This window comes from Rissa tridactyla, chromosome 4 (assembly GCF_028500815.1).
Source record: "Rissa tridactyla isolate bRisTri1 chromosome 4, bRisTri1.patW.cur.20221130, whole genome shotgun sequence".
NCBI lineage: Eukaryota > Metazoa > Chordata > Aves > Charadriiformes > Laridae > Rissa > Rissa tridactyla.
This window is the reverse complement of record NC_071469.1, coordinates 19,102,048-19,128,372: the sequence shown is the minus strand read 5'-3', so window position 1 is coordinate 19,128,372 and position 26,325 is coordinate 19,102,048. Positions and strand designations below refer to the sequence as shown.

The 26,325-nt window shown below is 42.0% G+C and overlaps 1 protein-coding gene across 8 annotated transcripts in view; it reads left to right on the top strand.

Annotated features, from left to right (window-relative positions):
• The window catches only part of BRSK2 (BR serine/threonine kinase 2), a 324,417-nt gene that overhangs the window by 137,405 nt on the left and 160,687 nt on the right, over window positions 1-26,325 (top strand). For 7 of the 8 annotated variants that reach the window (XM_054200490.1, XM_054200495.1, XM_054200493.1 and 4 more), the window contains exon 2: window positions 23,090-23,184. In XM_054200490.1, coding sequence (XP_054056465.1) covers window positions 23,090-23,184 — 95 coding nt within the window. Of the gene's footprint in view, window positions 1-22,494; window positions 22,595-23,089; window positions 23,185-26,325 lie in introns of those variants that run through there. The other variant, XM_054200491.1, reaches the window with a different exon arrangement.

Genomic DNA, 26,325 nt, shown 5'->3' with positions numbered 1-26,325 from the left:
TCTCTAGTAAAGGGATCCCAGTTATTAATTGGTGATGCCTTTCTGCTTTGTAAACTGAAATGTATTTCCTTGGGATTTTTTAAAAATTCAAAATAAGATTAAAATTAATCTGCAGACTGAGCAGTAGGAAGTGTACATCTAAATGTGGATTTCCCATTCTGCAAGTGAACGGAATATATGCACCTTTTAGCCCCTTGGCTTTCTCAGTTGGATAAAATCTTTGGCATAGTTTCCTTCCACTCAGGAGAAGAGTTATCAACTTGTCAAGCACTGTGAGGGTACTGTCAGTGTTCTCAATTACTTACAAAGGGTGGTTGTAGTCCTCCCCGTTTGTACTGATTTAACTCATAAGTAGTTCCACTAATCTCAATTAGCCTTCTCCTTGTTCACACGCTTTTAAACAAGATCAGGTTATGTATTTTGTCCAGTCGCATCTGTTTTGTTTATTTACTTGAATTCATTGAACTCATTTGTTTTACTGCTGTCAGTGCCACCAACATAAATATGTACGTTATGAAGGCTGATAGATCCTTCAATACGTAGCTGGAAACCCTGGTATGCTATTTGGAAAGGAATTGTTTGCTGATTTCCTAACATGATGGTGAAGGACTTCTAATATGGAAAAGAGGAATACATTGTAAATGACAAATGACGAGAACATTTACTGTTGTAGTAAGTTGCACAACATGGTTATGGTTTCTGTAACTAGGGAGCTCAGAGCTGTGTCTGGAGGTTAAAGGAAGATGTGTTTCTGTTTCCCAGTGGTGTGTGCCAATGCATGATAGTCAGCACAGACTAACTGCCTTTTTATGAAATACATATTTATTTTTAAGAAACAACTCTGAAAAGAAATGACTAAAGCAAACAGTCCATCAATTTAAGTAATTGCAAATGGCACATGTGTTATTAGACCCGACTTAGCCATGTTTAGTCTAGCTGTACCTCTGTGATTTTGAAAGGGAAGAAGAGTAACTTGCTTAAGTAGAGGCATAGATTTTGCAAAAGGAGACCAGTATGTTTACTCAATTTGACCCACTCTAGTGTTAAGGGCCATAATACATTCTGGAGGGTTTGATGTCTTATGCAAACACTGAAAGATGAATTTGGGGTGGACACGTTACAAGTATGGACTGGTCAGTGAGAATTTATGTGTTCTGTATATCTGCCACTGTAAAATAGTTGGAAATGGCAAGTTCATCAGATTGTCTTTGCTGCTCAGTTCAAAGGAGGAAGAAAAGGAGCCTTTACAAAAACACCCTGGAAGTAATTTTGGCATTTTACCAACTGGAGCACATTAATCCTTAGCATTTCTGTGTGGCAGGTTAATATTACCAATGGAAAAAACAAAGGCATAGCAAGACCGAGGCCCAGATTCAAAATAACCTTGAGGTACTTAGGTCCATGTTGAGTGATGCACTTAAATGACTGGTCTCACAGGACAGCTTCCCTAAGGTTGGGCATATGGGTCTTTTGAGTTTCCATCCTGTGCCTTAACAGAGTAAGTATCCTCTTCCCATTTGTTGTCAGCCACAGTCCAGAAAAAGTGCCTTCTCTTGATGCTAGAACAGAACAGGCAAGACATAGCTCATCTTGGCCATGTTCCAAAAGAACTAGTATCACATTCATGAAGTTTCTATGGCCTTCAGTTACGAAGAGGCATACCTGTCAGCTCTCCTTCTTTTACTGTTGTATCTTAATTGTAATACAATGGTGCCTACACTTTTTGGTCAGAATTGGAGATGTGTTGTACTTGTTGCTGTACAGGTTGTACCAACCTGTTGCCCTGGGTCTAAGGCCCCTGTGCTCTCAGTAGATGGAAAGAACAAAGGAAATAACGTTACCCTGTGTCACTGATGGGGAGTTGAAGCTTGGGAAAAAAACTGCTTTATCAGTGATGTGAAGGGAGTTTGTAACAGAGAAAGGAATTTAATTTGAACATTCTGGAACTATACTTGTAGCATTGTGTATATCACGCTTGTCAGTGTGGCTAAGCTGGCATGGCTGTTAGGAGAAGTGACCTCTCTTCCCCTTCAGGTTGTGTGGTTCTCCTGTGTGCTGGGTTTGGGTACAGGCCTGACTTAGTTAAACTCTTTTTTTTTTTTTTCCTGGGTTGGCTTTCACCTGCATCAGTTTTCTAAGCTGGTTTGCTACGTGGACAAAAAAATACTTGCAGGTGACATGAGAAGGTTGAATGGCTGCTGGTAGCCTTAGTGTTAGCTTCTGTGAGTTGAAAGCATATGTGAAACTACAACACATGACCCTGTCCAAAGTTTGGGGTTGCTAAGCAAGTTTTTTATCTGCTTTAATACATGTCTTATGTACTGAAGCACCCATCCTCCATGGAAACAGGCACCTGATGTCAGTAAGATTCACTGACATTTTCACTGCTACTTGAGTATCACCCCACTAATCCTGCTGGCAGAGAGCAGGGATACATGGAGAAATCTTAGTTTTCTGCCTGTATGGTATCCTCGCCGTCTTGCATGTTCAGAAGATACATGCTACCTCTGTCCATTCCCTATGTGATAATTTACATATAACTCAGTGGTGGAAAAATCTCTTTAAATTTGAAGGAGTAACAATTTTTGAAGTGATTCCCTGAAGCTTAGTAGCTTCACTTCACAAACAAACAAATAAACCTCTTATAAATACCCACAGGAAAAACAAGCAAACCCCTTAATTACAAAAGATGCCTCTATGCATTCAAAATCTTTGCCTTGTTTTCCTGTCAGGCCTCATTTCCACCAAGGAATCTCTTTCCTAAGGCCAGCAGGACTGCTGTGATGTAGGAGGAGATAAATATATATGACAAAGGATGTGAAGGGGCAGAGCCCTGCCTTGACATTGACACAGATAATTGAGTTATTGGGGAGTTAGTGTAAAAGTTGACTGTTTCTTGGGAGAGATGTCACATGGCATTCTGGTTGTGGGAACAATAAATATCCTCTGGCAACATTTATACTTGCCATTTTTCCCTTTCACATAATGCTCCTAATTCCTTTTGGCACTTTTTCTGGAATAGATGTTTATGAAAAAAAATACCTAGATACATTGCGGTATATGTCGTCTGGTCACCTTCATAGAGATCATTGCCAGGTGGGGTCTTTCAAGACACTGCTATTTATAACCAGAAAACCAATTCATACTTGCATATGCTTGTGTAGGGTTGCCAGAATTTAACCTTCTCTCTAGCCTCTGTTAGGAGTACTCAGGTACTGCCGGCAGTAGAAATGGAAATCTGGTATTACTATGTGGAAAAAAACCCAGATTTTTTGCTATGAAACTTGCATGCTTTGCATCTAATATGCACAAAAGTGCAGATATAAATGTTTGATGTTCTGAGTAGTGCCGTTTGTTAAGGCATAGTGCTGTATACTAGTAATTACAGACGTTAATTATAGAGGAGAACTGGATTATGACTTTGGGTGCCCTCATTAGGAGGGGACAGTGTGTAAGTGGTCCTGGGAGGCTTTGTTAATTGGAGAAAACTTGTTTCATAGCATCTTCCTTGCCTTTTTCACCAGGAGGTAGTAATTTACTACTGCTTATACAAACACCAAATGAGACACTGCTGCTGTAGGTCAGCACTGCTGCTTGGTGAGAGGAAAAGTGAATGTGACTCAGCTTTGGTGGTCCATTTCCAGCCTTTCCCCACCTTTTGCCCTCTTCAGCCCTGCTTCACTTCTGCTTTCCTGGATTTGGTTCGGGTAGTCTGTGTGGAGGTGTGTGCGCATCCTGTGGTGCTTCATCAAAGACTCCCTTGCAAGACCTAATGTTCACAGAGGGCTGCTTCTGAAATATCAAGTATGCTGTATGGCAGATATTGACATCTTTCCATGTTTCTGTAGGAACCCAACCATATACGTGTGCACAGGCACCTGTAATTCTGGACAGATACGTTAGGTACAGTTATCTTGTAACCAGGAGGCCTTTGCACTTCAGGAAACTCAAATAACTCTTCTGTATCTTTAAAAAGAAAAGTAACCGCAGGCCCTCTGGAACTCTAAGTTGCCTGTGCATGCAGATAATTATTTTGAGATTGAAACAGCACCTTTGAAGCATGTCCATGAAATACATAATTAAAGTATCTTGTGTTCGATCATACCGTTGGACAGCTAATTGAAAATCACATTGTGTCTACATAATGAGACAAATAATATATGCATTTGTGCACTGATGAAATGACTCGTCCCATAGTCTTTTCCCCTTTAATTGCTACAATGGGAACTGGCAGAAGAGGACCACGTGCTGGGCTGTCCTTGATCAGCAAATCTAACAGACACAGAGTTACTGTTAGGGACTCCCGTGAGTTCAAATAAAAGAGGCTCTGAAGGATGGAACTGCTGCTTCCAACAATTTCTGTACAGATGTGTAAGTCGGGAAGAACATGTTGGGTTTCCTGCTGTCAAGGAAGTCAGTGGCAGCACAGCATCTGCCTAGGCTTCATAAATGAACAGAGCATTTGTGTTTACGGTGAGGAATGGCTTGATTGGTTTTGACCTGTGTCTGCCTGTAGGATAGTGCCATTCAAGACCCTCTGTGATGCCCAGTTGGCTCTGCTACAGCAGAGAGTCCCTGCAGAGCAGCTGGTATTTCAGCAAGTGAAAGTCTGGGGCTTGCCAAGCTCCAAATAGCACGCGGAAGTCTTGCAAGCAGTGAGTTGTCCTCAGTCGGTCTCTTGGGGATCTGGTGACTCAAGAAATATTAATGGCAGGGAGTACTTCCCTCTTAGCCACATCCCTTGTGTGTTTTTTTTTATTCCTTCAGTATCTGTCTCGTTCCCTGGGTTAGGGGAAGTGCTGTGTTGTGTTTTATCATCATGCCATGAACATGTTTCTTGGAACGTAAGAACACAGGAAGGATTCCTTTGCCCTCTTCTCCACCATATGGTGTACATTTGTGGAAGACAGGCATACCCTTATCAGTAAAATAATTGGTTGGTTTATCTTTATTGCTAACACAAAATTAATTTTAAGATAAACATACATGAGGAGAATTCCATTTTCAGAGATCCTTCCCTCTGAAATGCACTGATTGCAGTAGCCATAGAAAGGAGGACTCTGGGATGTCACTTCTTCCTCAGAAGATTCAGAGCTACATCAGGGCTTAACTATAGAGGATCTTATAGTCTTATTTTTATGATGTTGACTTGCATGATCTCCCTTTCATCACAATAAGAACAGCTTTCCAGCTTACTGGGTCATTCATTTGGCCATAGCGTTGCCTGGAAAGAGCTAGTTTTTTTTCAGGTTAGCATTTACACATACGCATGTTCATGTATATGTTCTTTATGTGAAATAAATTAAGTCATTTTTCTCAGCCTGCAGTCACATAACCAATCATAGCTTTCCTCTGTAGCTCTTGTACTTTCTGACATCTAAAAAAATGTCACAGTGCATTAGTGCCAGGGAGACAAAGACAAGTAAGGAAGTCTGCTGATGCTGCTTTTTACATTTAAAATCATGCAACATATCCAGGGGTTTAGGATGCATTTTCTCGGGGGTTCCTATGACCTGAGTTCCCCGCTGTTTACTTTTTGCAGTCACAGCCTTCTAATTACGATGCCACAGTTTTGGGAAAGGTTATGGTTGCTTCAACTGGCTTCAAACCTTGCGTTGCAAAATTACATTCTGCTGCTGCTAGTGCCTGACAAAGATCTGGCTTCCAAACAAAGGCAAAGAGAAAGAACGAAGCAGCACACCCTGCAAGAGATAGAATATTGTCTGTGTGATTAAAGCTCTTTTATTAGGCTGTGGTGTGTAATGGGAAAGAAAAAGCATGATCTCCACTGATCTGCATTTTAAACAATGTTGAGGATTAGCAGAGGGGCAGCAGATGCACCTATTGAGCTGTAAAGGAAGGGATTCAAAGCTATATCGTGCAGATGGGGGATTATTGTACTGTACCTCCCCGCGTGTGCCAGTCGGTACTCCTGCTGCTCTGCAGAGCGGCACTTATCATCTCCGTCAGCCCTCCTTGTCCCAGAGCACACACGGCACAATAAACCTGCTTTAGCCCTGCCGCCGAGTTCAGCGGACGCTCAACCAATCTAAACAAGCAGAAACTGAGCTGTGGCAGCCATTCTGCTGCTGCCAGTAGGATCATGATACGGGCACCGGATGATTATCACATCCTTCCCTAACACAAGTCTTTCAGCCAGGTTAACCCGTTCCATTTGAACAGCTTGGTCTAACGATGCTCCCTGTCATTTTGCTACAGACCCATCCTTTTCCTAGAGCAGAGTGAGTAAAATGATAGGCGAGAGGAGAGAGATTTTCCTTCATGGTTTTTTTTTGTTCTTCTGATGTCGCTTCTAGAAATAAGCATCCTTTCTCCTATCTAAAATACAGTGTTGCAATTTTGTGATTGTTGCTTCCATTAAATGGATCATAAATTTGAAACCTCTCACCAAATTTATACGTTCATGTATAACATAGGAAGCACCCCACTTTTGCTCTCATATTTTCTGCTGTAAGTCAGGAATAGATCTAGTGGCACAAATGGAATTATTCCCCTTTTACGCTGCTGTAGCAGGGGGTGGGTGTGAGGTTTATCTGGAATTTAATAAAAATTATGGTCTACTGGCCAATTATTTCTGCTCCAGCATATAGTTTGTAGTTGAAAACACATTAATAATATATTTCTAGCTTTTACCTATTCCCACCAAGTTAAAAAGTGATTGTCACATGTGTTTGACTTCCAGCTCTGCCACAGGGTTTCCGTGTGACCTTCAGCGAGTTACCCAGTTTCTTCATGCCTAAAGTCTTTGTCTTCAAACAGAGAAAGAGCATATAATTAGGTGTACTTTTGACTGCCTTATCTGTTTGGATCATAACCATCTACCCCAAGGCAGGGCCTAGCACCTATTATGTGTATGCATGATGTTTATCACAGTAGAGTCCTAGTCTTGGGTTGAGTCTTCCAATATAAAAAGCAATAATGATTCCATAGGTCTCCTTCACACAATTAATTCTGTGTTCTGTTATGTATTTTCTCTTTAAAAATAGTTTTCTCTGTAGTCCTGAAATATGTTCATGAGGCTTGAAAACGACTGGAGAAAACAATTATTTTCTGCAGCATCCTATTCTTATTGTGTTAAATGTGTCATAAATTTGAGCTTTCCTAATAGCAGCCTGGATATTACCTCATGCTTTGCTCGTATTGGGACAGGAGAGAGAGTTCAAATTCCTATATATTTGTAAATATGAATATCTGTTTCCTTCTTGATTAGCGTTGGTTCTACCTGGTTCACCTCAGTAGCTCCATCACTTTGTAGACAGTTCTCTGTCTTAAAGATTAAGCTCTGCTGAAAGCTGGAAACCACCTCAAGTACTGACATACTTCCCATAGCACCCCTGTTTCTCCATCTTGAACAGATGAGTTCCCACATTTGTCCGCAGATTAGGAAACGTGAACCTCAAACCACAGAGCAAGGCTCTAGTTGCCAGTAAGTTAAGTGCAGAAGTGTCCAGGATGCTGCCGGGGAGGCGGGGTTTGGCTACAGCAATGCTCTCTTGTTTGCACTTTTGTTAGGTTCTGACGTGGGGCTGATCTCCTAGCTGTGAAGAGAATTATCTGAAAAGCAAGGTTGATGAATTTATATTTTAAATCAAGGCAATTTAAATTGTGGCTTTTTATTATGGTTTAAATCAGCAAGGGTACATTTTTGGCTATTTTCCTAAAAAAAAAAAAGTTGATTCTCAAGTTGGTGGACATCCAGATATACCGATTTGCAAAAAAATTCTCTTTACGCAAATTTCGGGGTTTTTTTTTTGTGGTTAGGAAGACATTCTTTACCACTGTCCATTCACTGAAATCATGGTGTAGGTAATGTACATTTACTTGCATTCTTTCTTTAAAATTTTTTGCTACATTATAGATTGATGACTGGCATTTCCTACTCACTGTAGATGGACATACGTTCCTTATAGGTAATTTGCATCAACTTCGGTTTGGTTTGGAAACTGAAGTGAAATTAAATTGATAAATTTTTAAAAAAATTATTATCTAGGTGGGCTGATTCCATTTAAAAATAAACATAAAGGAAAAAGGATTTTAAAAGTTTGGTTTGAACAGTTGCAGCACATGTGAGGTACATCTGGGCAGACCCTATACAGAGCTCTGTATACAGAGGTGCTGACTTCCCAGTGCACCTCACTGCTCACCTGGCATTCCTGGGCTCTGGGGAGCAGCCTGTGTTGCACTGGGATCTGCAGCAACTGGGGATCCCCACTTGGAATTAGAATGAGACCAACCAGACCCTAAAGCCAGGTCTCTGGAGGAGGAAGTCTCAGCTTCAGTTACATGTATTGTTACTTTTCTTCCTTTTAGCCATTCCAAAGAAATGGATTGATTGGGAGTGCTTGAGGTAGGGGTAGTGTTGGCAGATAAACTTCAAAGGGGCAGGGAAAGGGTAAGCTATCATTATTGTCAGCAGCTTAATGCTCAGTCCAACAGTGGCTCTTTCCTGCTGCGTGGGAAGTACAGAGCAATTTGTACGGCTGGGAGTCTTGTGAGGCACGTAAGCTGAAAGAATCAGGAGGGAGGCTGGGGAGAGGAAGGAGAAGTCTTTTTTCACACATCCAGCTAATAAAAGCGTGAGTTTACCACAGCAGTGGCTCATTCGCAACATTGCCTGTAGTCAGAGCAGAAGCATGTGAAGTTATCCTTAAATTGGTAGAGTCTCTGCTTATAGGAGGACTCCTGCGAATGGACTGTAGCATGGCTGAAGAGAAACAAAAAGCTCATCCACCTCTTTCTTTCTTACTCCCTCTTTGTTGTACAGCTTCTGATTTAGTACTAGCTAGAAAACTTTAGGGGAAATTTTTTCTTTTAGGATAAAAAATGTAGAAAACATGAAGAACTACTTAATTTAGATTACGTTCTTCAAAACTGCTGTAGAGAAGCATTGTTGTTCCATTAAACATCCTTAAAAACGCTCTGAAAGTGTTCTTTGCTTGTTAATACCTGTAGAGACTGAATGGAAAGAAACCACTGAAGGAACCGAATACAATACAATCTGTTCTTGAGACAAAACCAGGAGGAATGGCTGATACACCAGATGGTTGTGCTGCCATCCAGAGGTACTTTGACATGCTGGAGAACTGGGCAGGCAGGAACACCGGAGTTCAGCAAGGGGAAATGCAAAGTCTTGCACTTGGGGAGGAGTTAACCCCAGGCACCAGTACAGCAGGGGACCAGACAGCTGGAAGGCAGATCTGCAGAGAAGGACCTTGGGGTCCTGGTGGACAACAAGCTGGGCATAAGCTAGCCGCGCACCCTTGTAGTGAAGGTGGCCAACAGTATCCTGGGCTGCAGGATCAACTAGATCGAGGGAAGTGATCCTTCCCCTCTGTTCAGCACTGATGAGGCCACAACTGGAGAACTGCATCCAGTTTTGGGCTCCCCAGTAGAAGAAGCATATGGACTTACTGGAGTGATAGGGCCACAAAGATTAAGGTTCTCAAGCATCTCTTGTAAGAGGAGAGCTTGGACTGTTCAGCCTGGTGAAAAAGCTTCAGGGTTTCTCATCAATTTGTATAAATACCTGATGGGAGGGAATGAAGAGGGAGCTGACTCTCTGGGGGCCCACTGACAGGGCAAGAGGCAATGGGCACAAATTAAAACACAATTCAGTCTGAACGCAAGAAAATACTTTTTTACTGTGAGAGTGGTCAAACAACGGAACATGTAGCCAGAGAGTTGTGGAGCCTCCATCTGTGGAGGCACTGAAAACCTAAGTGGACACAGTTTTGGGCAGTTTGTTCTAGCTGGCCCTGCGTGAGCAGGGACTTGGACTACATGATCTCTAGAGGTCCCTCCCAGCCTGCGTGATTCTGTGACTCTGTAACCAACAGCAGATTCTAGATTCTTTTTTTCTTTTCTCCTCACCAGTGGATTCTGGACCACTAGCACAAATCAGGCAGCGTGTTTAGAGAAGACTTGATTTGTTTAACCCTGTTACTGAATAACTGGCCATCTACTACCCTGGTTTTCTTTTATGCTGTTTCCAGTGCACTGCCACCAAGTGCAGTCTGCGTGTTCCTGCTGTAGTATTCACTCACCTGGTTGCCTTTGTGCTTTCAGAAGGTGCCTTCTCTTCCCTGTACAGCACTAGGTACACAGCACTATTCACATACAGCTGCAGAGGTAGATTTTGAGTAGAGTACACTGGAGACACAAGAGACAAAGGTTTTCAAAAGAACCTTCATTTTAGGCTTCTTCACGTGGTTGTCAGTGGGATTTACAGTTCATGCTGTGGGCAGAGGGATTCTCCTTCATCTTAGACAACTTGCAGTCACACAAGGCCACAGAATTGCCTTAATTCCCTTGAATCGGACCAGAGGGGAGCACCTTTGGTCTTTCTCAACCACGACTATGAATATCAGCCTCTGTTTAGACAAACATTATCTGAGAAGTAAGCTTGTCTTTCTGTGTTTCTCTGTCTCCTGGAGCTTGCTGGGACTTCTATCCCAGTGAAAGGGAAGTGAGGAGATCTGCTGTTAAAGACTTCTACAGTCTTGTATCTGCAAGTGAAAATGGTCCCTCAGGAAACTTAGGGCAGGTGCTTCTGCAGCTGAACCTGTTACACACTCTACTGTTGGTAAGGCTCACAGTACACACATGCTTTCAGGCACTCCTGTTTCTAATGTATGTACCCAGTCTGCTTGCGCAGGAGGCCTCGTTGACCAGGGCTGGATCTCAGGAAGTAGATCCTGTGCTTATGGCTGTGCCATTGCACCATTTTGTGATGTTACATAGGTCACTCCAGCTCATGGTGTTATCCATACTGGTTTTGTTTGTCCGTCTGACCAAACCAGGCTCATTGTTTTGCAGTTTGAGTTACCAGCATTGAACTTTCTGTCTCTGAAGACTGAGGCTTTTCTGTATTTGTCTTTTGATAGAGTTCCTGATTCTCTTTTTAAAGTCTTTTTCTATCCTTGCTGAGAGTTTTTTAAATTATTCACCTAATAAGATTTGGACTGCAACCTCTAACCTTAGGTGTCTTAAGCATAGAGAGTCACAGACAAATAATGTTTCTGTGGGATGCCTGTCCTGCTGCATAAATGCTATTTAGCTGCTGATGATTCTTTTGTTCAGGAGAGATTGTTACATACCCCATCCTATGTAACTTCACCATAGCCTTAATGTGCAAGTGGCGTGACCCTGCAGGATGAGTAAAGACTATCACAGCAGTTTCTAGTCACTTAGGAGCTCGTAATACAAAGCCAAAGAACATAAGTGTGTGTGTAATGTTCATAAGGACAAGACGGTATTTTCTTGCGCTCTTTACAGGCAGTATCCCTTAAGGCCAGTGGCTTTGCAGAAAGTGATACATGATTTGTCTAATGCTATTATTGCTGGGTAGTACTGTATTATCTTAGCACGTTTATCCCCTGTGTATGTTGGAACACTGAACAGGCACAGCAATCTCAATTATTTCCGAGCTGCCTCCTCTTCTGAGCATGAGCGGCTCTGAGTCAACACTGAGCTCCTCTGTGGCCATTGTTTGTAGGCTGCGCTGTGTTGTGTCACCTCCTTGGAGAGGCTGGGAGGGCCGCGGCTCTTCTTGGTTGGTAGGAATTGGGAACAATTCCAAGGAAGCCAATGGGATCGCACTATTGTACATGCAGGGAAAACAGGGTCCTCGTGTGGGAGTGTTGTTCTTGAGGGATGGTGTTTTTAACTTTTGCCCAGACTTTGTAGCTTCTAGGGAGAAGACGCTTATTGGTCTTTTGCTTATTTCTGTGTACTTGTCCAGGCTTAAAACTTGTCCTTCTTCTTAAGATGATTTTTTTGATTGAACCTTTCTGATTCTTCTGATACCTCATGCTAACTGTGAAGGGCCGAGAAATACAATTATTAGTAGGCTACAAAGCAATCAGAGGAAAAACCCTGGAGATGAGATTCTCTGTTGACATCTAGAAAACTCATCCACTCTTTACCCTTCCTTGTTGTGGCTGTGGCCTTGAACTAGTGTTTGTGGGGAGCCTAATTTAAGGATTTTATGCTGTTACTAAGAAATTACCAATCTGAGTAAAGACGGAACCCATTCCTGTGTGTGGGAGTGGTGCAGTAAAAGGTGCTGTAGATTCAAGAATAACAATGCCTGCAGATTTGTTTTGCCTTAGTGGTAGTTAACACATAAAGGGAGTTGTATACTTTGGTAACTGTTGAGAACAGCTGGTTCTGACGTAGCTGTAAGGTCTTCTACAGCCAGATCTTGCAGCATTTCCATTTCATTCTCTACAGCAACACCCATTAGAGGCAGCCGGGAGCTGCTGATGAAGAAACTGGTCTGCAAATTCCTGAAGCAGATAAGCCTTTGAATTGACTTCACTGGGCTTTAGATCAGACCCATGGGTTTGGTCATCATCCTCCCCAGTGAATTCTTACAGAAGAGAAAAATTCACTGTGGGATCTTCCAGCAATCCAGGCAGGGCTTGTTGCATGGAAAACCTGGAACAGAAGTGTGAAGCACAGTTTTCATGCTACTGTCCTTTTATAGTCACCAGTTCCTGCCTGAGTTTGAAATTGAACTCTATTTCGGAACATACTTAGCCTCAGCCACTCTGGTATGAATTTCCAAGTGATGAAACTGAGTTTCAGAAGGTGAGTTGCGGTGTGCATGTCTGTATTTACCCAACTACCTTTCTTTTGAAAGGAAATTAAATTAACTTCATTTTCTTTCTTTTTTGCGGAGGCACAGATGACCGTGCTCGCTGGGTATCACATTGTTTCTCATAAACCTAACCTTAAATTAATGAGGTGCTTGGGCCTTTTTTATAACTGTGTATTGAGTATGACCCCCTGCTTTCCTCTCTCTGTAAGGAACATGGTGAACCAGCTGTGGTGAAGTTTGTACTACGTGAGCAGGCAGCTCCTGTTCTTCGTGTAGAAGTCGATAAATGCTTTCAGCTCCATGCTGTGACCTGAGCCATTATTCTCACATTAAAGGAAATACTTTTGAAAATTGTTTTTTTTTTATATGCCTTTTTATGTTCATTAAAATTATAATAGTCTAAATTTTTTGACCTTTAATTCTTTTGCTGTGACTTTCCTTTTTTTAAGCCAGAAATCAGTTTTCAAATGGTCTTTTTTCCCATTGTCCTAAGGCAGAGGCTGGGAGTTTCTCATATTCAGTATAATTAAGAAAATGTGGTACGTCCTACACTTTACAGAGGAGCATATTGCAAAATGGGAAAAGCAGTCTGTTACAACTGCGTCATGAGATCTCTGCCTTCATAGTTTTATAATGCACACGATCCACTGTGGAGGACAGGAAGCACTTAAAACATTTGCTGAAACTGAGACTACATAGACCCACGTGTCAGGCTGTAGGAGTCATGTGAAAATATCAGAATCTTACTAAAATTATTTACTTCCATTTCTTCACATTTCATCATATGGAGCTGTGTTCTGCAGGCCCCTAAGTCTGCTGTTAGGAGTCTCCACGCCTTCCCTCAGCCTCTTGCCCCTCCAGTAGCCTCAGCGCCTCCCCCCCCCTCCTCCATTCCCCTCCCGTGTCCCCTTGTCTAACCTGCAGCCAAGGCAGTACAATTGGACTCTGCTCAGGAGTTCATTCTCATGCTCACTGACCAGCAAGGCATTTTCTCTTGGCCAGAGTGAACGACTGAAGGCCAGTCTGTATCCTTACCCCTTACTGGGGCAACTTACAAGGTCTATCCATAGCCAGTTGCTGAATTTTGTTGAACGTGTTCCTCAGGGCTCACTGTTGAATTTAGTTGGTGTTTGCCAGTGGGATCCAAAGTTGTTAAGATGGAGGGTGCATGGACAGCTGGACATGCAAAGTGTCTGTAATAACCTTCTTTCACTAGGAAGCCACATTAATTATTTATTTTTTTAAAAAGAAATGATCCAAATATTGTGCTATCTGAACAGGAACTTAAGAAGTCTGAAACTATAGTAAGAAAAACTGTGTTAGCTATGAGGAGCAGTTTGAACTTAGGCATTAACTCAACAGGATTTATGTTCCAAAACCCACTGCCTTCTTGGGAGGTTTCAGTATCATTTTGAAAAGAGCTAGGGCCATACCATGGGACCCAGATACAGAGCAGGAAAGATGAGGTGTCCCTATTGTGCTCTTACTTGAACCCTGGCCTGATTCTCCTCTTGTATTTGATAACATGAAAATGGATGGTGGGAGTATCTCCATGGAATGACATTAACATAACGATCTCACAGTCTCAAAAATCTTTCACAGATAATGAAGTCCTTTCCAGCTTTGTTGGATGCTGTTGACTGAGTACAGGAGAAAGAACCAAATCCAAGAGGGAAATACAAGGAACACTCAGGTGTCAGATATTCTGTTTGGTAGATGCCAGTTGACCGACAAGACGATGTGCTCACAGATCTGAGACTAGCCACGGCATCTGTTGTCTTCTACATAGGAGAAAGGAGAGAGTAAGCTGTATGGACAAAAACTATGCAAGTGATAGATGAACTGCAGGACAAATGGGTAAAACTGTGGAGAGTGTTACTGCAGCAGACATAAGAAGCTAGAGAAAATGGAGGTAGAGGTCAAGAGACGTGGTGAGGACCTCTTGGGATGGGACGGGAGATCTCATTAGGGAACCATGAGGAAGATCCAGGGTTTTGTGGTGGACAATGAAATTAAATTTAGTGGTTTCTAACCCTAAATGAAATCCGCAAGAGATCAGCCCCTTTTAGTTCTATTGGGTACAGAACAATTTGTCCTTGGAAAAAAATCTGTAGCTGTAGAACAATGTATGCAATGGCTATCCAATGCATTTCTCCCCTGGGTGTGTATTGGCCATATCCCACTGTCATTAAAAATCCCTCCTGGAATTCATGGGAACTGGGATGTGCTGCCATGTGCTTGTGGCTTGTTGTTTGGTGCCTTCATGGGTGCAAGGATGGTTAATCCAAATCACTTCTTGAGTCTGCAGTGCAGCATATTGGCAGTCAGTGAAAATCCTGTTAGGAATCTGTCAGTGGGTGATTAAGAGATGTCAGAGGGCAGAGTAAGCTGTATCAGCACTGAGCCGGGTAGATGAAGTGTTCTGCGGTGAGCCTAATCTTGTGAAGAGCATGACCTTTGTCTTCTGTATAAAGGTTTTCCATGGTAACCCTCCTTTTTAATTAAGTTCTTAATATACATATAACCTAGCTGAAACAACCTTGGTTGATGGGAGGGTCAAAAGGGTGTGAGGACTTTCTGACAGAGGGAGGGTGGAAAGGTGTGGTGAAGAAGGGGAGATGTAGGAAATGAGCACAGAAAATGGGATTAACATCAGCTAAAAGCACATGTGAAGAGCAGTTTATCTGCTGTTTCTCCTCCTCCTTCCTCACCTCTTCTTTCTCTGCTGTGCATGGGTTCCTCCTTGTTAGTGTATTAGCCCTTCTCAGCAGATCACTGGACCAAGCAGGGACATTGTGGCTCATTACCCAGATGCTACCTAATTATAGTGACATGTTTTCTAAAAGATATCTTAGGCAGGATAGACGGAGCTCTGCTGGCTTCCTGCTATACCTGAAAATTGCCATCTTTGGTCATCTCTTGACAAAGGATTAATGAAATCTGAAGGGGGACGTGGATCTCATCGTTCCTCAGAAAGAGTTTTTCAAGGAGACATACAGCTCTTGGAAAAAAAAGCTTTGACTAGGAGAGTTGAGGGCAAAAGCGGTACCCATCCAGAGATGTTAAAAAGGGAACCTTTTTTCTGGTGCATCAATGGAAAGATCTGTTATGTTTTAATTTATTTTTTTCATTTGAAAACAGTGAAACCACTCTTCTCTTTCCCTGCCTGCAGCGGGTGGGAGTGCTGCCCCAAATGCATTCAGGCTCAAGGCTGAAGTCTGCACTTCTCCTGTGGCAGCAAAGCTTAGCCTCCTAAGCGTATTTATATGGGAACAAAGACGTGATCTGAAATAGGAGCTCAGCCCACTACACATCACAAGCTGCTGATAGATCCCAGAGGACTTCAAGAGTTTGTTAGAGTTTGGCTGATGAAATAATGGCATTTTACAAAAGCAGCATCCAGTGTGCCTACCAACATTGTGTCCTGGTTCCCTCAGGGCATGGGGGGGAGCATGGGGGGGAGCTCTTCAGACACATGACTGTCTATGGTAAGATGGGAAAGAGAGTATGTCAAAAGGACTCAACAGTCACGTTCTTTCTTTGCTATATTCAGGGGGCACAAAGTGTTTCTGAGAAGTATTGATTTATGAAATATTGTAAGAAAGAGACCAAGATAAAAATCAATAGAGGTGATGTTGGTTCTCTGTGTTTTGATCCTGCTGAGCTTGGAGGATGATCCTACCATAATCTCTGAGGTATACAGCGTAAAACCTGCTCCTAGTGAGCCGCAATGTATACATATACCTGTCTGTGTCTCATGTTCTCTAATGTCAGGCATGTGGATCCAGTCACATCTGAGTTGATGCATTGTTCTCACCAGTCTTTGAGCTTAGGAGTGTGTCCCTTTGTCTGGCCGAGCCAGTGTGCAGTTGACAGCACTCGTAGCTCAGGAGAATACATCTAGGCTATAGCAATTTAGTGTGCAGCTTCCCTGTGCTCTGAGCTGAGGCATATGAATCTCGGAACAGAAGAACATCTCCTTCCATGCTCCTGCTGAGAGTTTGAACTCTGGCTTTAGTCCTACTGTAATTACAGTTTATGCAATTTGGAAACAGTTATTGCATGAGCCCTAAGAACAGCCTTGTAGCACTAGAATCTCTCTGTAGAAAAGCCCATGGTCAAATTATTTCATTACTAACATGGGTAGTTCCAGCCTCATCCTTTTAGATTTCTAGATGCTATACCTCCTTTCCCCATATGCAATTATAAATTGATACCGTATAATTTGTCTGTCACTTGATATAAGGCTCTGTTTATTTTAAAGGCAATAATTAGAGATAACAATTGCTATAGAAAAATAAACATCTGTTCAATGAGAAGACTGAGCAATTAAGGGCAATTATTGGTTTCCGTAAGTAGGATGCTCAGTAACAAAGTTCTTCTCAGTGCAACTAAGAAGATCCTAAGATACATGTTGTAGGAGACCAGACATCCATGCGCTAAAAGAATTGGGAAATGAAATGGAAGCTATTAATAAGAAATTATCTAGACTTTTCTTTCCAGATTGTATTTAAGATGCAGTTTCCCTGGTTGTAACATGTAAAACTTGCATAGGGTTTAGATCCCTTTCCAACATTCTTTGCAAGGATTAATCAGTTAATCCTTCTACAGCCCTTGCAAGGCAAGTAAGTAAGTGTTACTATCCTTATTTTACGGCTATGGAAATCATGTTGCTCTGGGCCAAATTTTAATCCGTTTTCCACTGTTGTAGATCTAAAGCAACTTCACTGCAGTCAGCAGAGTTAGACACTGTAACTGAGCTGATTTAACCTTAATTGAAACTACAGTGTTTGTGAAGATAACTGAGAATAAAGAGCAAGAATATTACACTTTAAGCATTGTCCTACGCTCCACTTGATTTGTATTAATGCTTTTGTTTGCTTTAAGGGTCGATTTTCTAAACTGGCATCCTTGAAGGTTTGCAGATCTTGCAAATGCTGGTGCATGTAGTTTTCAGGAATGACCATCCATAAATACTTTTAAGATTTACAACAGCAACCTCCAATTTGTGGGGAGAAATTACATTACTTGTATATAAAGATCATATATACAAAGCTCATATGCAGCAACAGTGTACACACACTAAGCTTTTTAAAAATCAGCGTACTTGGGTTTGTTCAGCCTAAGATTTTTATTCTTCCTTTAATTTAGATAGTTTGTTACCAGTACTAGTGTGAGCCCTGAAGTAAACCACAAATGTTCGTGTCCTGCAGTGCCTAGATTAACATTTGCAGAGTATTCATTGACTTGAATTAATTGGCAATTAGCTAACTCAAGTTAAAAGAGGAATGATATTTCTCTCTAGACATTCTTTTAATTGCTCATCCAGCCAAAAGAGATACTAGTGGTCAGACCAGGCCTTTCCACTCAGATGTTTTTTAAGTTTTTTGACAGTGCACTCTGAAGTGAAATGAAGAGCAAGCAACATGCGACTTGCAGATGACCATCTGAAATCAGTGGCTAGTTTCCCTACTACAGAAATTTATCAATACTTACAAATAGGGCATTGGGTTGGTTTTATTTCAAAAGAAAATGAAAGACCTCCATATACCATTGGAAAAATCATATGTATTAAATGTAGCAAACGTACCTAATTTTTCATTCCACTCCTTGAAGTAGTTATTTGCCTTATGGTTAAAAATCAGGATAATGAGTTACTTGTGTTTAACATTTCTGAAAGACTGTGGGAACGTTAGTTATTAACAATGAATATACCGTAAGTGCTGTATTTAAACAACAATGTTGTTTCATTATTTATTAGTCTCTCTCCTGAAATGATAATTTGTTTCAGATCGGTATCTTTGGCAGACTCCAAGTTTGGATAGGACTGAAAAACAGTTCTCTCTTGTGCCCAGAATATTTCTTTCTCTAATGAAGAGTTGTAATAACATAATAATGATCTTAGTAAGGTGTTACTATCCACAGTTGTGTTCCCTCATGCTGCTATTTACACAACTGTAGAGTGAATATGAAATAGCACCAGCTCTGAAATCTTAGTGTTTTATTCAGTCTGCATTGGAGAAATTTAATACACAAACTGGAAGGCAAAAGTAAATCAGCCTTTTCTGAAATCCCGTCCTTGGCTGAAAAGTCGTGGAGGTGATTGTTAGTTACAGTATAGGCCACGGAGATGATTCTCTGCGATCAGGGATTCACAGTGAATATATTGTCTCAGCTGGAGGGAAGCTTTTTTTTCTCCATCCCCACAGTACGTTCTTCTTGGGTAAAATGAAGAATTCCTCTCTCTACTGCTTCAGGATGGGCTGTCCATCTGTCCAGCTCATGTAAATCTGTCCCTCGCTCATCACAGAAGCTCCTGTCCATTTCAGAAAAGATCTGTGTATCTTTAAGCATCCAAAGAGTGGGAGTTTATCAGCAGCAAAATGCTCAGGCGTGGTTGTTAGCAGGTCAGTGCAGCATTAGGCTGTGTCAGGCCTGTGCGCTTCCCTTTGCTCGCCCTCCTTGAATGGCATCTTTCCCTTGTGTCATCAGTGGTTCCTCATGCTCATTGGTTTTCAATTGATGGCTGTTAATTAGAAATGAAAAGACAACGTTAGCTTACGCGTCCCTTGCTTTTCAGTGTGTTGATGTTTTCTTCTTTGCTCCCCAACCTGAGATTATAGGGCTGGTTCTGGTGCTGTTCAGTGGCTAAGATCAGAAGCAGCCCAGTGTTTGCAGCTCATAGGAGGCAACAGCCTGCTTGAACGCCCCGGCACATCAGTGCCCGAGATCCCACAGCAACCACCAATGGATGGAAATCTGAAGTGTGTCCGGAGGAGTGAGTGGGTGGGACAGCTGTGTGGGTGGTTGGGGAAAGCTTCAAGTGCTTGATTCCCACAGCATCTTGGATTTTCTGCCAGGACAGACCACAATTAACTTTAACAATCATGAAGATTACTTGCCTGCATTTGAGGGGTTAATTACTCAGGAAGCTGACAAGTTCAAACTCTATTTGTTGCCTGGCAGACTTGCTTTAAGCCAAGCCAGCACAAAATATCCTCTTAGTGTGGCAACCTTGTTTGTTTTCCTTTGGGGACCACACCGGTACCTGTGCTGCCCTGAGTGTATAGGTAAGCATTACAAGTAAGTACCTAACTTGTTGACACATTTGTATTGGAGGTTTGCTATAGATTCGAGGTGCTTATTATCAGCTGAGTATACAGGAGAACAAAAACTGGAAGATCCACAGCCACTTCCACAACCCTGTAAACATACCTTGGCTACTTGTTTCTAAGCAGTTGTTTCTGCCACTTCCATTTCAATAATAATTCAGCAGTTTACTCATAGTTGCTTCTTGTTCTCTCTAAGGGTCTGTCATTATGCAGATGTATAATACATCTTGAATGGTTTATGTTCTCTGTGTCAGGAAAAGGGATTCCTAAGCATCAGAAGCCCACAGGAGTTCAAATTCCCGTGTAAGTCATCTCTGAGTAGTTGTACACTAGGCTGGAATTACAGGGCAGGAACAGAAGCCCTGAGTGCAAGCCCTTCCTGCCCAAGCTTAATTATGATTTCCTTGTAGTAGCAAGAGGGCCTTATCATATAGATGGACTTACTAAGGGAGGGGGGTGTTGCTTAGGCTGGCATGCAAATGTCAAAAGGAAAGGGCTAGGGGAGAGGGGAGGAGGTAAGGCAGAGCAACATGTTTTGTTTTTATCCTAAAATTTCATTCAGCGAATTTAGTACAGTGAAAAGTGCTGTCTTGGGCTGTTCAGAGGGTTGTCTTAAAAGTTCCGTCTCCACAAAACAGACAGCAGTGGCAGGACATTTTTTTTCTTGATTTTTAAAATCCAAATTGGGAGAAGAGGAAAAATGCATTAAAACTCACATCTGTTTTCTCATCCCGTCCTCTGGTACTGTGGTGTAAATCAAGGAACGACTTCTTGAGGTTGATGAAATTAATTCAATATAAAATCAGTGTAATTCAGTATCCGTGTGATTTTTGCAAGGTGTGCAGTGTCTTCTAATAATTGATCAACTTTTTTAGTGGAGTAAACAGAAGGGTTTAATCTTAATTTTTGAGTTTCTGTGGTAGGTTAGTAGCCAGAAGGACAGAGGGCGCTGTGAAGATTGCCTGTACAGCATGGTGGTATCGTGGAAGTTCATGGTTAAAACCCTTCTAAGACTCAGTGATAGGATGCTTCAGGGAGGACAAAGGAAAAATAGTTTACAGATCGGCCAAGTTCAGTGGGACAGATGTCTTGATTTGGGAGCAACAACATTTGAAATCAAACCCTGAAGTGTGAGATACCAGAAGCCTTTATATTTTCTTCGGGGTGAAGGACCAGTTACAGAGAGCAGTTGTTTGTAACCTTTATTGACCTCTTAAAATAATTGGTCTGCAGCACATTACAGTACAGCACTGTGCCACAGATCCTGGGAGTCTAGATATAAAGGGCTGAGCTAGAAGTTCTGATGAGATTTGAAAGTGTAACTAGGAGCGATGTAGAGAGTGATGCGGTAGTGCTGTAAGAGTGCTGTAGAGCTGTGACTTGTGCTGGAAGCAGGAAGGAAGCAGTCGGCACAGATTGAAACTGTACACACTTTCAACCCACTTTCAACCCACTGGCACACACTTTCAAGTGGTGCCAAGTAGCCACTATCCAAACACAGAACAAAGCCAAAGGGGAGCAGCATAAGGAAGGCTGCAGCTGCTATGAATGGTGAGCTTAGAGCCAGTAGTGCTGTGGGTAATATTATAAATTTATTGAATAGACAAAATTCAGACATAAGAGTGAGGATTGGCCGGACATCACAGCATCTTCCCCCAGCTGTGCTTTTCGGCCGCTTCAGGCAGAGGACAGGCTATTGCTATTCACAGTTTCAAATGGATTTGTCAGTGCACAGCATTCTTAATTTTTGTAACTTGTTTATACCATGGCTGAAAAGTAAGGATGTCAGCATTTAACCAGATGAGACTGAGAAATTATGTGACTAGAAATATCCAGAACACTTGAGCATGCCATAAAAGAGATGTGACTGCAAGCAAGTCAGGAATTTATTTCTTAGCATAATAACCAGTGGTTAATGGCTCCAAATTTATGATTAACTATGTGGCAAAAAGATGGACAGGTAGCAGCAAGAGATTGCTGGAGTCCCTGATGAAGGTCCAGTTCACTTCACTGGGGACAGTTTGTAGTAAGGCAATAGTCTATATAGTCATTCCTCAATAAGAAGTGTGAAGTCCTGTGTTCATTGTTTAGCTGTACTGCAGATCTGTTGTGTTCAATTTGCAGATAAAGCAACGTGTTTGGCTTTATGGTTTGTGTCAGGGGATGGGGTCGGGACCTTAGCTGCAACCCAACTCAGGAGCTGTGAGCTGAGCTAGACTTCTTCTTGCTGTGCGATGTCGTTGCTCATAAACGCTCTGTGAAGCCCAGCCGGTCTCAGTGACACCAGGGAGGTGCTGTTTCTTCTTAGTTCAGTTATAACTGAATTAAACTAAATGTCAATTTGGCATATTGTGTGTGGAGTGGGATGAGATCCAGCCTATCAGGTGTTGTGCTGCATGTGCACATTTGGCAAGAGTAAAAGCTGAAGGAAACAAGATCTCGCTTGAATAGACCTACAAAGTACAATTTTTCTGGGTACAAATTTTCTTAATGGTGATAGAGTTGAGAGCTCAGGGGACTATCTTAAGCTCACTTGTGGGAGATATCTCAATGTACTTTCATGCAAATCAGCAGATTCAGGTCAAAATTTTGCAGAAGATAATGCTTTATGTATGTTACTTACCTCTTTCTTTTAATTCTTGTAGTTTTATTCCATATTTTGGTGATGGCTCAGACATCCTGATCCTGTCAGGGATATCCATATCCTTTTGCCAATATAATCATTAACAGCACTCTACGTTATTTGAGGACAAGGATACAGTAAATAATAACAAATAAGAATTCAGAATTGTACCAGCATATGTTGGTGTTCCTCCACGCCACAACGGCATTCATCACAGCATTAACTTTATATACCAGGGTAAATCAAAACAGTACGAGAAAGCATAATTAAGTACCTTTTTATTATGATCATTGGAAGGAGATGGAAAAACATAGAGGCCATGTCTACGCTGCAGACATTTGACCATCTAGTTGTGTTGATTTCTGAGCTTTCATTGATGTCAGGTGTCAGCAAAAGCCTTTATCCTAATGTGGTTAAATTGGCAGAAGTTTACTTCTTACTGGTAGAATGCACTTTGAGCGGTGAGAGCTGGAGTACAGTGCTTCAACGAAAATACAGCCTTGATGGCAGAAACTGCAGCAGCATTAAGGATGTTGGCAGCTTCACTGCCAAATGGTCACAACGTGGGCTGCCGGGTCTTCATTATTCACAAGACCTTATCTGGCTGGAGGAGGGACTAGTGGGAATTTGCTTGCATATAAGTTGCCTACTGCTCTGTGGGGGGCAAAAATCGTTAACGGTGACTATCTCTAACCAATCCTTCCTTCCTGTTTTGCTCTGTTTCTCCTGCAGGGCTTGTGAAGTTGGGGGTTCACTGTGTTACATGTCAGAAGGTCGCGATAAAAATTGTCAACAGGGAGAAGCTCAGCGAGTCGGTGCTAATGAAGGTAATTTTCTAATGGGAAATTTAAAAAAAAATTAAGTTCTTGGCTCTGTGTCTTCTGTTCCATGCAAAATTAATATCTTTAATTACGTATAACAAACATCCCTGTCAGCACTAGGATTACGTGGAGCATAATAACAATAATTTAGTTATGGGGGAGGCTAGGGCAGCTAAAATTAAATGGGAGTATGCCTGTGCTTTGTGAACAAAATAAACAGTCAGCTGTGGAGTTGTTGCTTCTCTGCTGGGGCAGATGTGTGCCGGGCATCTGACTTCTACCGCTGCAGCAGTGCATATAGTTGCAGTACATTGCAGACTGAGGTGTACAAATGTCAGTAGGAAGAGATTTAAGAGAGGCTGGTGAGTCTGTTGTTTGAATGCTCCTACTGGTTCCTCTGCTGCATGGGTTCATTATGATCTGATGCGCCAAGGTCCATGACTGTTTAAAGCTGTTGTAATTCTGTTAACATTCCACAGAGATGAGCCATTGGAAACCATCAGAGTGTCTGTCCCGATGGTCCCAATGACTGTAGTGTTCAGAACAGTTTAATTTGTTTTTTACCTAGCCTTGTGATATCCATCTCCTTACATGAGTGTCATTGATTGATCTTGGAAACCTAAAAATAAAATAAATGTATGCACAAAAGTTTTTTTCATGTGATTTGGTGACTAGAAAGGCTAAATTCAGCTTGATGGGAGGGAATAGAACTGTACTGCAATCAACAGAATTTCCATCAAGCTGTCACCTCCAAATGACACTAACAGGTCTGCGTGCAGCGTACAGCACTTTATTGAGGTAGCTTCCCTATGAGCACATGGAGCATGTATCTTTACACTGCTGTTTCTTATACGTACTTCTGTGTCAACTGTTTTCCTGCACAAGTAAGTATAGCAACCTTACTAGGAACAGAATGCATATTCCTTTAATCTCCATTTTCAATCAGTGAATGTTACACATACAATGTAAGTTTATTTTTTTCAGAGAAGGATTCTTAATGTTTATATTCAATTGTAATGTGTTCAGACTTACCTTTCTGGAATTTCGTCGAAGTATTACCTCTCCTGCGGTCCTATGGATTCAAACAGTCTTCTAGTATAGACCAAAAGTTAGAAAGTGAAACAAGTAAGAAAACTGCAACTTTAAAGGGAGATTCAGCAGATGAATGGAACACAAAGAACGCAAACACAGTGTGTAAATGGTAAAATCTGAATGAGACTCTAAACACTTTCCAGAGTAACATCGTAGGAATATTTTTAAAAAAACATGAGCATTTTGTTTGCTGAGAAGACGCTGTCTGGTATCTGTATAAAACATTTTATTTACCTCATTGATTTTCAGAGTAGGAGGCAAATCACTTAGCATAGCAAACTGAGCTCTCTGCTTTAGTTGTGTTGCATTACCTCAGTTGTAGTATGAAATCTGAGTAGTGAAACGGTGTGTTAGGCCATTGTTTACACAGCCACATGCTGAAGCGTGCCGTGTTTTCTGTAAGATTGTACAACATCCTTCTCAGGAGGAAACGACGCGTTGTATCATGATTCTCATTTTCAGACCATTCTTGGTGAGATTTTTCTCTTTCAAGGATTCTGTTCTCTGTGCTCAGGAGGTTGGAACAACAGATGGGTTTGGTTTGCCCGGTTCTTGCATAAACTCGGTAACCAGATGTCTTTTCAGGAATGCCCTGTCTCTGATGGTCACAGACAGGGCCTGAGACTTCTAAGTGAATTTGGAATTGACAGTACTGTTAGCCAGCTTAATCCAGCCTTGCCAAAGGGGGGAGAATGCTTGCGGCTTTCGGCAATCCCAGTGTGACCATTGCCAAGCATCCAGCTGACAGCTTGCTGTGTGGAGTCAGCAGCCACAGGGAAATAGCCAACTGTGAAGCCAAGTCATGGTGGTGTGGTGGCATTCCTACTTCACAGATCTTCCCACTAGCTTATCAATTCCAGTGACTCTCTGCCAGTGGGCAAAGTTCCTGGAGCCAAATGATTCAAGACCACAGCTACTCTCCCAAGCCAGGCCCAGATTGATGGATTTTACTTTAATCCATCCTTGGACAGAAAAACTGGATCTGACAAATACGCACACCTGCCGCATGAAGCCGTAACACTGCAGTGCTGTGGCCATTTATCCTAGAGCATAAGGAAGAAGTCTGCTCGCAGTCCTTTCAACATCTAAAATGACAGGCACAAGCATATACAGCAGGCTGCTTTCTCTGCCGTCATTATTCTATTTTGACTTGCTTCTTACAGCCTTCATTTCTGCAGTGTTTTTGCAATGTTTTATTTTGTATGTTCAGGCAACTGTCCTTTCTGCAGCTGCTCTTCGTCTGAGCTGTGCAGAATTGAGAGGCATTTGATAAAGTGCCTTCTAATCATAACGTCGTAGTATCGATATTTCTGGAGAGAAGAATTTGGAATTGAAGCAGCTGGTCTCAATTAGCAGAACTGCTGCTATGGAGATGATACACAGGCAAGCACGATGCAGTGCAAGCTGCAGTAAATGTATCATCCAGGCGCTTGCAGCCCTATCAAAGGACAGGGCTGCTCAATGCACACACCAGCCTTTTGCTTTGTCATGCCCTTACGTGCTAAACACAGGCTGGGGAGTGGTGTTCTTTTCCCAGCTCCAGCTTGGGACTGTTTGGGAGCCTGGTTTTGGGGCAAAGCTAGCAATGTAATTTCACAGATGAGAACAGAAGGGCTGGTTCTGTTCTCGCTCCTGCATTAACAGAACTGGTAAAAAGCTTCAGCTGGGTTTCTTCAGCCACGCTGTGGCAACCCCCATAGATGTGGAGTCCTGCCTCGCATTGTTGCCTCTAGCTTCCTCTAGCACAAATCATCAGAAAGAATTCAGAAAGGAGTTTTTTATAGGGATTATAGGGAGCATCTTGAGATTGAGATAGGGTTCCTTGATTTCCCTGAATTACTTCCAGATCACTGAGAGGGAAATTAGGCCCAGAATACAAGAGCTGAATGTGTCCATAAAGCAGTAAGCTTTCCCGAACAGGCAGGTTCACTATTGATGGTTGCTTTTTCAGTACCAGCACAAGTGTTTGGAGTTTATAACTTCAGAATATAAAGGTTAAAGCAAATCTTTCCTCTGTTGTGGCCAAAGCTCGTTCCGAAACATTGAGGCATTTCA